We start from the raw sequence: 17,825 nt of genomic DNA on the forward strand, positions 1-17,825 counted from the left end.
ATGCCAGGGAGGACTGCCCTCAGAGGAACCGCTCCAGGAAATGTGTTCCCAACATAGAGTTGAGTGGAGACTTACAGCTTGCCAGGAGACTCAGATAGTTTCTCAGTAGAGCTTAAAAACAAACTTTATTTTTGCAGATATGGAATAATTCAGTTATTACAGACAGTCCCTTAACAAGACTATATTTTTTTAACTTTTCACTGCTTGCACCCAGAAGATGCTTAGAAACAGTAAACTGTTTGGTTGTATCCCTGCTAAGCATATTAGTGGTGGTAATATTAAAAAGAGAATGATGCCCATTAGACAATTTAACCTCCTGGGCTTCTTAATGAGATTTCATTTTGCCCTTCATTTTTCAGGGTTTGTTATCACAAAGAACAGTGTTCACAAATGGCACTTGTCCTTGGAATCATTCTCAGACCTTCACTCATGGTGTGTGAATTGACCAAGTTCCTTATGCATGTTTTGATGGCAACACTAGCTTGTAATTGTATAGCGTGCATTAGACTACGAAAGCTAAGTGGGTCTTAAGAAATTGAAGTGTGGCATTTACATATATAAAATGCACCAGATCTTCAAAGCTAAATGATCCATGCTACCAGAGATCAGGGTGGGCGTATAGAAAGTTAGGAATTGATGCTAATGAGGATATTTTATCTTTACTTTCTGTGCTTAGTTTCTCTCTCTAACTGGACAGTAGGATGAGACTTCATTGAAATACATTTATTTTCTTAGGGTAGTTCTGTTTGGAGAAGATAACATTTGGCAAATTTGTCAGAACAAAAATTAAGTCAGGCAAATAGACTTTTTATACTGGTCTTTTTGATTATATTGCAGGGCTGGAATATATATGTAGTCATTAAAGTTGAGTATGTTATAAAATTTAATCCCTGTGTTAACAGGACATATTCTTTTCATATATGTTGAAGATACTCCTTATTCATACAAGTAGGTTTCTCTTTATGATCCATGATCGTGTGACAAAAGAAGGGGATACTCTTAGATTTGGGGTAATAAGAGAGCTCATTTTCATCTCCTAAATTTGCTTTACATTTGGAAATACTTTAGAACACACATTAAAATGGTATCTTACTTTTGTACTAGACCGTCGCTGCCTAAAAAGCCAGTGTACATGAATTTGTGCCAGGTGATCTCTGTTACGAGCAGTGGCTGCACCCTGCAGTCTGTCATCACTTAGCATTTATCTGGGGTGTGGAGTGGCTTTTGTGTTGGGTAGATACAGGGCTTTTTCCCTCATTTTATTTAGGTTATTGAGCTTCCAGAAAGCCTGACAAAAGGAAATTCATTTATTAATTTGTTTATTTATTCAATAAATATTTGAGTACCTGCTCTTTGCTAGGCACCAGGCTGGACAGTGGAAGGAGAGGGATGAACTTCCAGACACGGTTCCTTTTCTCACCACACTTAAGCTGATGGACATGAGAACAGTTGAATGTAACAGATGATAAATGCAGCAACTGACAGAAACGTTGGGTGTTTAGGAGCCTCCGACTTGAGACACCAGAGAAGGCTTACTGGGGAGAAGTGATACCAGAGTCGAGACCAAGAGGAGTCTAGGAATTCGCTGGGTGAACTAGTATGTGGAAAGCTAGACTGAGGAATTTGGGCTTCTTGTCTGAGGGCAATGGAGGGATTTAAGTTGATTAAATCGATTAATTAATTGATTCAAACACTTCAGAGAGACCACACTGAAGAAAGTGTTGGGGAGGAGAGGCTGGTAGATCAGTAGAAGGCTTTTGCAGGATTCTGGTGAGAGTAGATGGTGGCCTGAACCAGGCCGTAGAGCACTGGCAGTAGGGGAAAAGTTGATGTTCAGAGAATTCTAGAAGGCAAAATCAAAAGGACTGAGTGATGTGATAAGAGGATTCAAGGATGGTACCCAGGTTTGTGTTCTGGATAATTAGTTAGATGTTAGGTACCACTCACCAAAGGAAGGAATAAAGGAGGAGGAACAGGTCAGGAGGAAGGGGGTAAGTTGATATATGCACTTGTTCAGTTTGAGCTGCTGTGGGATATCCACCCACAGGTGGGCAGTGAGATGAATGAGGCTTGAATTCAAAGGAGAGACCTGGCTTGAAAATAGAAAGTTGTGGAGTCACCACTATGTCACATACAGATTGTATTCGAAAGGGAGACAGTGAATGAGGGGGTTTGGGGTGAGGGGGAAGAGAGCCAAGTACGGGATCCTGAGGGACACCACCACTCCAGGCGTTTCCTTACTTTGAAGGAAAAAAACTCCAGCTGTAAATGATGACTGTGAAAAGTAATATACTTCGTGTTTTCATAATCTAACAAAGTACGTATTTGTTGGATGAATTTTCTTAAGCTGCTTTAGAATTCTGCATATTCAGAAATAAAGATGAAAATATGAGTACATTACGTTGTCCACCTAGACAGCCTCTCCTGGAATCATCCAGGCCAGTGACATTATTCTCGGCACTGTGGGTCTGAGGTGCCTTTCACTCTGTTCTGGTGTGATCTGCGTGCTCTAACGTCTTCTGTCCACCCACTCCTCAGCCCAGCAGCGGATGCAGCCAACAAGGCGGATCTCCTTCTCCGTCAGCATCTCTCCGCTCCTCCTTAAGTCTAAAACTCTCTTTTCTCTTGGCTCTTCTTATTCCAGTTGTGAGGAGGAAGAGTTGCATAGTAAGTAAGCAACTTTGGGGTCCAATGGCTGTTCTCCAGTGTCTGACCAGTGCTGAAAATGCTGTAGGCTTGGCACTAAGAAATTTGGGGACTTTCCTCCCCTTGCATGTCATCATTTCTAAATCATTCGTCTTCATGCTTTGCTTTGAAAATTAGTTTGGGTAAAACAACAAAGGTTTTGTCGTCTCTACATTACCAGTGCTGACTGATCCAGTGACCTGATTCCAGGGCCTGAGACACCCTCTCAGAACAGAGATACCCTCAAAGGCAAAAGGGCTTCCCATCCCACCTTGTACCTTTTGTAATGCTGAGTAGTAATTTCACAAAACTTTCCATTTGATCATGTAAATTTCATTTCCATTATTTTGCTTTTTTTGTCTCATGGGACAGATACCTAGATGTCCACTTGTGATACTTAAAAACTAATGTTAAACTTTTTTCTTCTCACCTTTCAGACCATTTCTTTATTTTTTAAATCTTTGTCAGTTTTTTGTTTGTTTCTGGAGTTTTCTTGGCCATGCTGCACGGCTTGTGACCCGGGCCATGGCAGTGAAAGCCTGGAATCCTAACCACTGGGCCACCAGGGAACTCCCCCAGACCATTTATTTAAGAATACCTTTTCTTTGAGATTAAACCACATGGATTATTGGGTGGAAGTTAGATTTTGTTTCCCTACCTTTTCTCCTTTTGAACTTTTATTTTTCAATCCTTTTACTTCACTGTAGGTTTCAGATTATTATATTGTTACTTGATAATAACCTAGTTTAAAAACTTTATAAGGTATCAGTTTTAGTAAGTTTGGAGAGGACATGAATCCCCCCCACCCCCATGAAAATCACTGTTTTCAATTGTGCAGGATTTCTAGATGATTCCAGGATTGCTATTTTTAATGGAAAAACTACTTCTAATATAAAGTTAAATAATAAATTATTTTCATTTCATATAACTCATATGAGTCTCAGGCAATTACAATATCCATATGATTAAGCATCCTAATTCCCTACCACTTGCTGATCCTAAGTTTTAGCAATATTTAAATAATTATTTAATATTTAAATATTAAAATTTAATATTTAAGCAATATCAAGCTCAGGGTGACATTTTTGCATTGTTCTTAAAGGAAAGTGGCTTATGCACAAATGAAGATCTTATATGTTCAATAGTTTCTCACAATTAAAAGGCATTTGGTTTAGGCACACAAGATATTCAGTCTATACCAGTTGTCATAGGAGGGAAGTTGTGAAAATCTGTCTGCAACTTTGAGTGTTCAGAAATTCTCAAAGCTGTTTCATCTCAAAGTATTTGTAATATGCTGGGAAATAGGTCAGCACGGCAAAAAAAAAAAACTAAGGTCCCAGTAATATTTCTTCTACCACTAGTAAAATTATGACTGGTTATTCAGTAAATCAGCACTAGTTACTCAGTTAGTCCAACCTGATGTAATCATAAAAGTATAGAAGCTTGAAGAAACCTTTGGATCAAATATCCAGCATTCCTCAGAATGTGTTCCTTAAACTCAAAAATACAGTGAGAATTATGGGGAAGGGGGAAAAGGAAGAAAAAGAAAGGGTTGGTTCTTGGCCATATAAATTTAGGAAACTGTTTTAAGCAGGTTTCAAAGGCTAATGTGTACATTGTGAATTTCCAAGGCAGCATTCAGTATGCGGTGTTTCCCAGACTTACTAAACCTAGGTAACTACAGTATGTTCATGACGATGTGGAACGTCTCATGAGACGAGTGTTCCAAGGAACATACTTTAAAAAATATTGACTGTGTCCATCCAGTAGTTCCAGTCCTGGAATGTTGTTATATTAGGTCTGCAGGTATTTCATGCCTTTTAAAAAAAAGGTCTAGTTGAAATATGCTATTTACGTGCAACAGTACTTCATAGGCTAACTTCAATGACAGATTTCTTTGCTTCTGTCTACAATCATATCATGGAAGTAACATTGGTTATATCATATTCTTAGATGCCCTGAAAAGTTGATGACACTTTAGGAATTTCAGGGGCATTGATTTCAGAAACATTGGTGGATTAATCACTGTTTTCAGAACCACATCTCAGAGGTCATAGTAAATGAATTAAAATACCTTTCAGCAGCAAAAAAGTTGGAAATCCTTATAGGAGTCATAGATTCTCCCAGTATTCAAATCACATATTTGTTTTTAGTTTATTTGACAGAGACCTTCTGGGAGCTTATTCTTGGCCATGCTCTCTGCTGGTTGGTGTTTTTCTTTATGGGTTTTATTTTTACTTTGTTCATATCACTAGGGTGGTAACTTACTAGGTAATTGATAAAGTGTACAACAGAATCCTGGCAGCCTGAGAGAATTTAATGCTGCTTATATCATTCAGGGCTCCTTGAGTGGAAAAATTTTTAAAGCCCCCAAATCTAAACCATACTCTTGATTCTTGTTTAAGTAAATTAAGGCATTCTGATGTTAAAATGCTGATGGTTTCACACCTAGATCATGCAGAGCTGGAAGGTAGATCCCAGATCTTACTCTTCATCTTTCTCTTTCTTCTGGCTATTGTTACCATGCATTATAACTGAAATAGAAGAAGAACCCCAAATACGTAAAAGGAAAAACTATAGAAGGCAATCTTTTGAAGACTTAAAATTCATTTTTAAGTTTCTCATGCATTATTTCCACCTGTTCGCTGTATGTTAGTAATAACTTCAACTTTGCATTTCTGTGCAGAATCTGGACCAATTTGGAGTTTTTAAGAGTTCCAAATGCTGGTAATCTGGTAGTGGAACATTTTCAAATCTCTATCAAATTAAAGTTTTACTCACAGTAACCTCAAGGAGAAAGGGTGTGTTTTGTCCACATTATAACAGTAGTTATACAGAGCAACCTTTGTCTACCTGGAATCATACACCGAAAGTGTTTCTATACCTGATCTCCTAAAACCTTGGAAACCATTAATCATTGTGTGATTGTGGCCTTTCTCTCATCTAAGTCCTAAAGTAGCTCAGCCTTGATTAACATGTCGTAGGTAAAATAATGGTATTGTTCCTTCTGTATTTGTTCTACTTATTGTCCTTTCTGACTTAGCCTTAGATTTAATGACCCATTTTAGTTTACGGTCTGATAGTTGTGGAAGGAGGAAAAATGTATCCGGCCTACTCATTCGATCAGTATCAACCTGGAAAGAACCTTAGCATCTGTTTTATCTTCTGTATTTCATAGATGAAGAAATGAAATCCAGAGATCTCACCCCAAATTAGTGGCAGGGCCTAGACCTTACAGGCTAGCTCTGATGCTCTTTCCTGTTCACTAATCCATTTCTAGGAATGCTTAAGACAATATCAGACCTATATTAGCTAGATTTTTAGCATAGAAATATATGAAAGCAAAATTAACAGCATACAGGATGACATTTAGTTTCCTTTTGTATATTCCTCCCCTGACATCATCTCAGAAAGATGGCCTATGGACTCTGTACCTTCACGAGAACAAGAATTAAATGTGCATTTGAGCTTTTTTATTTTTTTTTCTGTCTTTTTTTTAAAGTTGATTTGGGGTTGGTTTGGTTACTTGAATCCTGGATTAAAATTTTTTCCACATGGGAAATTCACTCCCCATTGCTGCCAACTTGCCAGTTTTGATTTGAGGGTTTCATTTTTAATTTTTCCTTCTTCCAAACCCTCATGAGGAGAAGGCATCCCACACTGGCTTTCAAAGGCTATTTTTGCATTATCTGTGCCAGTTGTAAAAACGTTAAACATTTTATCTGTTAATCCAGGTAAAATCCTTTTGTTCTAACTTTTATTCTGCCGTTCTTGTTTTCTAGATTCACGGCCCTTCCACAGCACCAATGCTAATCTGACTGAGAGGTACTATATATTTATTTTGTTACTCCTTTTCCCAAGATGAAATAAAGGAAATCCGAAATGTCTTACGGCATTTAGGCAAACTAAGTTAATTGAGCTCACTGGAATCTTATTTCCTTGACTGATAAATTTGGAATAATGGTTAGAAATGTTTTTTTTAATGAAGGCTATATCCCTTTTAGTTAACGTCTTGAATAGTTTTCCACCTTTATTCTTTACACCATCTGAATAATAAAGATTATTGTTCGCATTTATTCACATAAGGATACACTTATATTTAACTTTATGAACTTTGCACTGTTTGCTTATGGGAATTTATAATTCCTAAGTCTTAAGAACATTTTGTTTCATAATTTGTGTGTGTGTGTTAATGCAGTATTGCTGCCTTCTTAGCCATTTTAAGCTTTAAAGCTATTTTGTATACATTGATATGGTACACACCTCTGTCCAAATAAGTGAATTGGTTCTTTACTTGACAGCAGGCAAAAGATTGCTATTTTGACTCATTGTTTATTTTTGTATTCCTCTTTTCAAGCTTATGAGATTAAATATTCTAATTTAAGCATAAATGGGGTTCTGACTGTTGCCCCACAGTGTTTTTTAAGTTGCCTTCCTTTTCACAAAGGCATCAGTTGTGACTCAGTGATCCAGAACTCTCTCAATATGAGTACTCTTCTTTGCACTTCTGTCATATTTTACCTATTCTTTGTTCTTTCTAGAGTGGTGATTTTCACACCATTTCCCCTTTATCTTAGTAACAGACTGCCTTATATTGTAAACAATATTTTATATATAAATAGACTTTAGCTACTGAATAGGACCCTTGTGGTTCTGCCTGTCTGCCCTCTCACAGAGGCCCTTGAGGCAAACACTACTTTCTATGGAAAACTTCTAACATAACTGTTCAAGAACACCTAGGAAAAGTAGTTTGAATAGATTTCTGTATAATAGATTATGTATACAACTGTACATAATTGTATATGTATACAAATCATTATGTGTACAAGGGCCCAGCATTCTTTGAGGAAATCAACCTTTGTGAATTTCCTAGGGTCCAGACATGCCCATCATGGATGAACTTAGAATACAGGTGTCCTAAACAAGTAGGTCAGTACATCTGGATCTCTGTGAAACTCCTAGAATGAATCTTTCTACACTAGGTGTCAGTTTTGCCTGCTGTTTTGCCTGCCTAAAATTGTGCATAGCTGAATTCACGTATTGATTGTCCAGTGTGCCAGAGGACTGAAAAAGAGGTGTGATCTCTGCTGTTAGGGAACTTGGATATCCATTCAGTCATAAAAATTCCTTGGTTTGGGGCTTCCCTGGTGGCACAGTGGTTGAGGGTCTGCCTGCCGATGCAGGGGATGTGGGTTCGTGCCCCGGTCGGGGAGGATCCCACATGCCGCGGAGCGGCTGGGCCTGTGGGCCATGGCCTCTGGACCTGTGCATCCGGAGCCTGTGCTCCGCGACGGGAGAGGCCACAGCAGTGAGAGGCCCGTGTGCCGCAAAAAAAAAAAAAAAAAATTCCTTGGTTTGCATCACATATACGGGTTTCTTTTCAAACATGTATTTAATGCAAAGAAGTTTATAAATGGGTGCTTAGATTTAAAAATTTCAGATAAAATAATTAATAATTGATCTTTAGACTCTATCATCAGATCACGAAAACCCATTAGTAAAACACTAATAAGTGATATAAGAAAACTTAGCCAAGCTTTGACATTAGAACATGGGCATTCTGGCGTGCTCTGTTCTCAGATAGATATTATTATATAAAACCATTCAGCAGCCTCTGTCCACCTCTTATTCCTTTTCCCATTTTCATGTGAGTATATAAGTTGGCTGTGACTTGTAGCTAAAATTAATACATGACGATGGTTACAAAGAATTATATGTAGAGCGTTGTAATTTTTAAAACTCAACTTCTGTAATCTTTTTAAAAACTCTTCTTTTTTCTATTTAGTATAACAGAAGAGAACTTTAATTTCCTGCCACAAAGCCCCTCCAAGAAAGACTTTGAAGGGAAGAGTGGAACAAAAGTCAGTCGTACATTCAGCTACATCAAGAATAAAATGTCCAGCAGTAAGAAGAGCAGGGTGAGTACTCTCGTGGGCACTTCTGTGTGGCCACCTCAGCAGGCCCTCAGTAGGCTCCAGGCACAACCTGCACACACCAGGAAACTAATTAAATGATGGGGACAGGTGGAAATAAGTTCAGAGATGCTGGCTCAAATAGCCTAATATTTGAAGAAGACTAACAGCAAGGAAAATAACAGTAAGAGGTGATACCACCTATTGAGTTTTTACTATAGGCTAAGAACTTTCCATATAGAATCTCATTTAATCCTTTCTACAACAGTGTATGGTAGATGTTATCTCCCTTTTCTGGGAGTAAGGTACCTTATCTGGGAAAAATAAGGAAATAAAAATTACCTGTAATAATCCCACGTAGAGAGAACTATTCTTCTAATATTTTTTCATGTATTTTTAGAAAGAAAGGGGAAAAAAAAGGCATTAACTTTCTTATACCAATTCCTGGTGCTAAACCAAAAGATTCCATTTCAAATTAGTGGGGAAAAACTTTCTGCCTCGCACTCCCCTACACTCTATTCACCCACCCAAACTCCAGCAAAGTAAGAAGAAAAAAAAAAACGAAATCAGTTACGGAGTTCTTGCACAGGAGTCACTATATATGTGTGTGTGTTAGACACATATACACAAGTACGTACGTACTTAGAAGTATGGGAATAAACAAGCACTGAACGCAAGGGTATCGTTGTAAAAGTGCACGCACCACACCACCCACACCCCTGCCACCAGCGCAAATGCAGACAAGCTTCTTAGGTCCTTAGGTAAGTGGGCTGGTAGAAATAGAGCCAATGTACTTTACTGAGTTTTGTAAATAAGATCTCTTTCTTTTAGCAGATACTAGATTTGGTCATCACTCAGATAAATTTTTCCATAAAACCTGCCACCAGAATTGTGTTTTCTCTTCATTTCTCCTGCACAAATGCAGAATGGACAGAAAATGGGCAAACTGGAAACGATGCAAAGAGTCTAGCAAATCGTGAACTATTATTTTACAAGTAAAATGTAGAAATGATACTTAATCTTGGAATAATAAATTCAGAATTTTGTAGGGGAAAAAAGAGCCTAGCAAATTGTTTCTAGAATAGTCACGTATTTAAGTGTTAACTTCATGCTTAGCCTTGTTTTGTTTTGTTTTGTTTTGTTTTGCGGTACGTGGGCCTCTCACTGTTGTGGCCTCTTCTGTTGCGGAGCACAGGCTCCGGACGTGCAGGCTCAGCGGCCATGGCTCACGGGCCCAGCCGCTCCGCGGCATGTGGGATCCTCCCGGACCGGGGCACGAACCCATGTCCCCTGCATCGACAGGCGGATTCTCAACCACTGTGCCACCAGGGAAGCCCAGCCTTGTTTCATAATTCAAAAAAATTAAGGTTAAAGAGGACAGAATGCTTATCATTATTCTACATATGGCAGCAAGGCTTAAAATAGAGCCATATCTATCTTACTTATCACTGCTGGTTGGCATCAACGAAAGAAAATCTCCTTGAAAGTTCAGTATAATTTAGCCAAATATTATTGAGTGGCTTCTGTAATCAGCATTCTGCTAGGTACTAACAAGCACCCAGAAGAACTAAAGCCACATAGTCTTTACCTTGAAAATTTTCATGATCTGTTTGGATGATTTCAAATGTGTCTGTTGTTTTTTTATCTTGTTTTTAAATTGTGGGATCTTTTCTTCAAACAAACTTTTAATTGGAAGACCAGTATAAAGTGGAGATCCCCCTTTCCATCCAACCCCCAGTACCACTGACTTAAGGGCAGAGCAGTGAATACACCACTGATCGCATTGACAAGGTAATACAAACAGACAAGAATGAAATGATGTAAGACTGAATTTAGAAACTGGAACCTGACCTTTAAAAAAGTCTCCCACCAGCCTCCTTATTTTACAGACTGAAGCACAGAGAAGTATGCTTCAGGTAACAGACTAGATCATATCTTGTGATCTGACTTCTAGCAAGTAGAACTCTTCATTTCATGTTCACTCTTCAACAAGAGTGAACTGTTACTGCACAGTATCTTTTTCCTTTAACTTTTTTCATAACCTTGAAGGACTGGAGTTTGCTAGTAGGGGGATGAAGAGAAGGGGCAGGAGAAAAGAAGGCAATTTGTGTACAAGTGCAGCCTGTCGTCAGTGGCAAGACGGCATCAGTTGACCTGTCACCTCCCACCTTCTCCTTTGTCAAAGTGACAGCACTCTTTTGCAATGAGGCTGCTTCCTCTTTCAGGCTCTTGGCTTCAAGGTTTGATCTCTGGGGGCTTGTGCTATCTCTAGTGATGGAAATTCACAAAAAGTTGCAAATCTGTAACCCTGGATTCCAATCCTTTTCACATTATCAGGGGTTTAGGTGCCCCAGTAGCCAAATATATTAAGAAGCTTAAGAGTCACCTTTGATCATTGTTACTAGCTCACTTTAAATAAGGTTGTTTTATCCCCCCAGAGGACAGCTCAGCTTTTGTCAATGTACAAAAATAGTAAGAAATAGGGGAAATGGTGAAGTAATATATTTTATGTTAAAATTAAATACCTTGTCTTTATTTGCCATTGTACCCACAGGAGAGCTTTACCATTCAGAAGTATTTTATTCTCTAAAGGATAACACAAAAATAAGTGAATAATTTCTTGGTGTGATGATGCTAGCTCTACTCTTTTCCTTAACTGTTGAATAATGTTAGTTCTCCATAATGCTTAAAAAATTGAAGATGCTACTATAAATGTTAGCACTGGTTTTTTATGTTAATTAATATAAGCACTCTATAGTATATATAATATACTATGTATAACATAGTATACAGTATATATATTATACATATATTCTCATACCTGTAGCCAGTATATGAGAAATTTGGGGGAAATTGAGTATTCATCCTTTTTATGTCCTTTTAAGAATTCTCATTAACTGGCATGAGTTATTAGGTAAATATTTGAATCTTTTTTTGAAAGAGGGAGAACCTAAACGGGAAGTATAACAGGAAGACTGGCAGTTTCTGCTTTTGTCTTTTAGTATCTTTAAGAGGTAGTACTGTTTCCTGCTAAGTAAGTTTACTTGCTGCAGAGTATTTAAACACTAATATGCATAATGTCTGCATTCACAGAGAGAGTGGGGTGACCCTCTTTAAACCATCCTGTCACACTGATTTTCTTTTTTCTAAGCTTTCTTCTTTGCAAACAACAGGGAGACAGTTAGGGATGTTTGAGACAAATTCTTAATCTGACTTGAAGCAGGCATTTTCGGATGTAAGGATCAGACTCCTGCACAGCTGTTAATGTACTCCATGACTTCGTAACAAGACATTCAGCTTCAACTCCCAGTTCCTGTGGTGTGTCTAAAAAAGAACTAAACCCCTCCTCCTTTCAAAGGTGCCGACTAGGGTAGAGTTGTGTTTGCAAAGGCTTAAATCAGCATTAAATACCATTATCTCTCTCGTTCCTTCTTTGATTAAAGACCTGCAGTGTGACAGTTGCTTAATCACAGCATGCTTCACAGTTTTCCAGAAAGTTCTCTGATTTTTTTTTATTATAATTACTTGTCTCAAGTGGTAGGTTTAGAAAAACGAAAATATCACTTTCCCTCATAGTATCCTAGTATAGTTGTTACCTCCAGTTTTCTCTTTAAATATTGTTAGTTTCTATTTCCCCAGCACACAGGTTTAAAAAGCACTTTGGCAGGTGTTAAACAAGGAAAAATCAAACTTCAGGAAACTACCAATCACCGCCTTATCCACAGGCACGACTTCACTAAAAAAAGTTTTCTTTGTAAATGTATTGCTTTTTATAAAATGAGCACATCTAATTAAATAGATGTGTTCCTTAACTTCTGGTGTTAAAAAATCGGCCTCAATCTTGCCAGAGTTCCCATCTTGCAACTTAAGTACTGTCCACACACACTGTATTAAGGGGAATTTGTTCTCTTTCGTGTCCTATGTGTTTTGTAACTAGGGTGGTTGGCTGTACTGGCAGCATGCAAATAGTTAAGCTTGTCTTAAGGAAACAAACAGCCTCAGCCCTCCCTCCTTCCCTTTCTCAACCAGTCTGTGGCTTCCTCTTACCGTTTCTCTAATGGTTGCTCTGATGGCAGCTCAAAGCTGCTGGGCTGTGCCCCGCCGGCATGAGCCCCTCCTTCCGTGAGAACACATTTCCGGGCATGGGGATCGAATCATGTCGGTAAAATGGGGTCGGTTTCATGAAGCACCCCTTATAACAGTGAGATTCATAGGACCAAAACATAGGGAGGTAAGCGCCTGACTTCTTTAAAGCACTAACCTAACAAATACAGAGACAGTGGAGTTTATTGTTTTGTGTTGTTTTTATCCCTGGAGGAGCTAGTTTGGATTGTTGCAAAGGATGAGGAAATTATTTATTATCTATTCAGATTCGAAGAGCATTGCAAGGCTTGAGAGAGTTGCCATAGAAGATTTTCTTTCTTTCTTTTTTCTTTTTTTAAAGGTAGAAATGAGGTTTTTTTCCTTCAAATTTATTTATTTTTTGGCTGCGTTAGGTCTTTGTTGCTGCACGCGGGCTTTCTCTAGTTGCAGCGAACGGGGACTATTCATTGTGGTGCGCGGGCTTCTCATTGCAGGGGCTTCTCTTGTTGCGGAGCACGGGCTCTAGGTGCGTGGGCTTCAGTAGTTGCGGCACGTGGGCTCAGTAGTTGTGGTTCATGGTCTCTAGAGTGCAGGCTCAGTAGTTGTGGCGCATGGGCTTTGTTGCTCCATGGCATGTGAGATCTTCCCAGACCAAGGCTCTAACCCGTGTCCTCTGCATTGGCAGGGGGATTCTTAACCACTGCGCCACCAGGGAAGTCCCCATAGAAGATTTTCTTAACTCTTACAGCATGCTTTTTTTTAAGCTTTCTTGAGCAAAATGTCAGGTGCTTTTCAGTTTAACATTTTATGTATGAAGAAGCCTTTAGCAAAATTTAGTTGAAAGAAATTATTAGAAAAACTCAATTTTTATTATTTTCATTAGTTTTGCATACTTTAGCAGTTACGAATTTTCACTCAGAGCAGTTTCCTGTTTTGTAAAGTGAAGTAGTTTGTTTTTCTCCCTTCCTCTCCATTATTTTTTATGGTTCTAAAGTGTAGCAATTTGGTTCTTAGAGCTTTATGATATTCATTCTGTTAACAAAGGAGTTTACATAAATCATAGACTTAGCAAATATTCACCATTTCAGTATAGCAGATGGGTTCTGAATAGGAAGTCAGAAGACCTGGGTTCTGATTTTAACTGCAGATCATTTGCTGTGTGACCTTCTGTGAGACAACAGACCTCTCCAGCCCTTTGCAGTAGAGCGTAGTGAATGAGAGCTGAGCTTTAGAGATGGCAGATCTGGAACTTAATTCCAGCTTGGGCAGTTACTGGTGTGTGGCCTCCAGTACAGTATGAGACATCTCTAAGCCTCGGTCTCCTCAAATGTGAAATTGAGATCATAGCTGGTACTTAGTTCATTGGGTTGTACCCAATGTATGAGAAAATTCATGTCAATTGTATACTACAGTGCTTGGCACACAGTAACTGTTCAAACTTTTAGCTGCTATTTATTATCTTGCTCTTTTCAGTTAGAACATGGGAAGCATAATGCCCACCCTACTCACCTCAGAATTATTGAATCAGATGAAATAATGTATGTAGAAGGCATTGATTTAAAATGTAAGGCATTTGGTAGTTGTCAGGATCACTGACTTTGGGGTACCTATTTTCCAGGAATTTTTTTAGATTACAACAGTAGTATTGTATGCCCTGGAAAATGGGTACCCCAGGGCTAGTGGTGATGACAACTAATAAATGCATTCTACCTACCTCTGTGAATTGTAGTTCATGGTCCAGTTAGTTTGAAAGAGAATTATTCATTTGATATTGGTTAACCAGCCGAGCGTGTGCCTAACCATGTTTGTGAAGGACCTCTTGTGGAGAGCATATAGTTAGATCCCACAGCCCTCATCTCTTGACAGTAGTGTGTACCTGAAATGTCCCTGGCTGCTTTGGATATTTTATTAAGGATCTAGCACTCATTAGTATTTCTTTAAATTTTTAGGATTTAAATCCCTCCCCCCCCAATTTGAAAATTGGGCCAAAGTTAATATCTGTGAACCTTGAAATTCTAATTAGTAAGAACAGAAATTGTATATGTGGGAGGATAGTTAATATTTCTGGCTAGAGTAAGGGAGGAAACATCAGAGACGTGCCCTCACGTGGGGATATGTGATGGCTGGGAGGCAGTCAGAGGGGACCCTCGAGTCACTTTTGATGCTGCCCAATCATCTTTCCTCTCCCTCAGGCTGGTCCCAGAACTGTCACCATCCTTTCTTCTGCTTCCTGCCTGCAGCTGGCCCTGAGCTCATTGCCGGCTTCCCCCGTGGGCCGAGCTGTGGCTCACTGAGGAGGATTCACGGCCACTGCAGACTCCTCCTCCAGCACCAGAAGCCTTTTTCTCTCTGGTGCTGGTCATTGGGCAATGAATGTGTCTGTTGGCATGAATAACCAGTGAATAAGCCACTGACAGAACTGTTTAGCCTTCCCAGTCCTTTTAAGGTTTTTCTAACGTAGCTCAAATGCCCACAGCTTAATAAAAAAAAATTTTGTCCAGGACAGTGTTCCGAATTTTCATCCAAAACATTCACCAGCCACTGTTGATCACATGCCAGCTGGGTACCCTTCCAGAAGGGAAGGCCTTCTAGTGTTAACTGAAGGCCTTCAGTTAACTGTCGATTGTTTTCTTTGGCAGGAAAAGGAAAAGGAGAAAGATAAAATTAAGGAGAAGGAGAAAGATGCCAAAGAGAAGGAGAAGGACAAGAAGACTCTGAACGGGCACACTTTCAGTTCCATCCCTGTTGTGGGTCCCATCAGCTGTAGCCAGTGCACGAAGCCTTTCACCAACAAAGACGCCTATACTTGCGCAAGTAAGAGACGTGCTTCTTCCTGTGTGATGGAACGCTCTTGGCTCAGAAAAACTCATTTCTAGTTTCCTGTCCTTCCCACCCCTAATCTGTTCCTCGTTTATGTGGAGAAGTAGCCCTTTTTCTATCTTTCTTTAAATAGCATTGAAGAAATTAATTCTAGATATATAACATACAGCCTATAATTTTTTCAGACAGCCCAATTTTAAATATCCTGTCCTGTTGTCCCTAAGCCACTACCTTATTCCAGAAGTCCGTGTCAGCATGAAAACAGTCTCATAACCTCAAACCCACAAGCTACCCAGCAGTCCCTTGTCAGGTCATATATGCTCATATTTTACTCTAGTACTTTGGTATATGCTTCAGCCATTGACCAGCATCAAGTCATGGAAACTGCCAAGGGAGAGGGAGAGTACCTTCGCATGCAGAGACGTTCCGTATTGACCTCTTGCTGACCTGCTTACTACCACCTTAAAGCCAAGTCTGTTAACTGAACATGGTTCCTGGTTTTGACAGTATGCTCTGAGACAGAGGATGGCTAGCTTTTTCTGTCTAGATAGCAGACTTCTTAGACTTCATGGGCAATATAGTCTCTGCCACACTACTGAACTCTGCTGCTGTAGTGCAAAAGCAGCCATAGATAATACATAAACCAATGAGTATGGCTGTGTTCCAGTAAAACTTCATTTATGGGCAGTGAAATTTGAATTTCATGTAATTTTCATGTGTCATGGAATATTAATCTTTTCTTTCAACCATTTAAAAATGTAAAAACGCTTTGTAGTTCACGGGCCATACAAAAATAGGTTACAGGCCAGATTTGGCCCACAGGCTGTTAATTTGCAGATCCTTGCTCTGAGGCACTACATCTCAAAATTTTGTGGTTGCACACAGATAGAAAGTAATAATATTCATAGTGCACACCAAGGAAAATCAAGGAGGCTGCTTGTGGTCAGAAGTGGCCAGTGTGAAGGTCCACTCTTCCAGAGGCTGAGGTGATTTGGATCTTGTCATACCTGTAACCAATTCAGACCAAATAGTGACTAACTCAGACTCCAAGAAGCACTTCTCAGACCATGATGTCATGACATTGTCTTGATTTCAGTCACTAATGTGAAGTATCCCAAGTGATTTGTTACTAAAAATAGTTAACTTACTGAAATTTGAAATGTTTAAAACTTTATTTGAGCAGAGTCTAAGTTACTGCAATAATAATTTCCACTCACTTGCTTCCTTGATATTTAGAGAAAGAGTAGAGTGACAACTGGCACACAGCCTATCTTATCCACGCTGCAGCTGTTGTGACTTTTTAAACGACTGGCGTTAACACTCACGTGCTTGTAAAATGCCTCTTATGGATATATTATACCCCAATATTGTCTACAGCCATATTTGTTTTACTGTCCTATTTTTTCTTTTTTTTTTTTTTTTTAAAGAAAACTTCCGGGGAGCTCCCATCTCTTTTTTGATCCTCGTGTGCAGATATCACACACATTTATGTCCTCCTTCATGTGTGACTTACCGGGACGATGGTAACGACTCCAGCATAGTAATACATTTTATGTGACCTCGAGACTGTCACTGTTCAGTATCCCCCCAGCATGTTACTCTGGAGCCCAGGTTCTAATAGGACTCATTCTTAGGACACCAGTCACCAGTTTAGTTTCTTAGCCACTGGACACAGACAGCTTCTCAATACTAGAATAACTTGGTTGTCTAGGGCAGTAGTCACCAAGCACTTTTTAGTATGTTTATCTATCATTAAAACATACTTAGTCTACTCACACGGGGTATGTGTGTGTGTGTGTAAAAAATTACATACATGTCCTATACTATAATTACAAGGAGCTCATTCTAGGAATGAGAAGTCAGGTTTGCCATTTTCTTGTTTGCTAGTTAGTTATTAGTCTTCTTAATATTGTCCTAGATGCACAGTTTCTTTGCAGGAATTTGTCTCTTTTTCATTTTATTTTAGTTGAAACTAAATATAATTTATAAGTTTACTTTTTTGAGCACCTGTAAATTTCCATTCATCACAAGATGCTGAAAGTAAACGAACGAGGAAGCTGTTACACATCCCTGACCTACCTTCTGAGGGCCTCTTCTTCCTTCCAGAATCCTCTAGGATCAAACATAACAGGAAGCTGCCTAACATTAAGGCTGAGTGAGCCACCCATTTATCAGTCTATATATTAACTCCATTTCTCTTTTAAGTCAATATAAGTGAGAGCTGTAAAAATTTCCTCCTCTATTTCAAAGAATCATTTTGTGCGTCCCTCCTGCAAAAGTTCCTGATCTCCATTTTGGGAGTACTGGTCTCAGAGAAGAATAGGG

General features: G+C 39.1%; 1 protein-coding gene across 1 annotated transcript in view; it reads left to right on the plus strand.

Moving 5' to 3' along the window:
- Positions 1-17,825, plus strand: part of LOC103075725 (A-kinase anchor protein 13-like) — a 114,243-nt gene that overhangs the window by 52,601 nt on the left and 43,817 nt on the right. Inside the window, 3 exon segments of the mRNA XM_082931024.1 lie at positions 6,468-6,510; positions 8,471-8,603; positions 15,320-15,494. Of these exon segments, the coding sequence (XP_082787150.1) occupies positions 6,468-6,510; positions 8,471-8,603; positions 15,320-15,494 (351 nt within the window).

This window comes from Lipotes vexillifer, unplaced genomic scaffold (genome assembly GCF_000442215.2).
Source record: "Lipotes vexillifer unplaced genomic scaffold, Lipotes_vexillifer_v1.1 scaffold983, whole genome shotgun sequence".
NCBI classification, from domain to species: domain Eukaryota; kingdom Metazoa; phylum Chordata; class Mammalia; order Artiodactyla; family Lipotidae; genus Lipotes; species Lipotes vexillifer.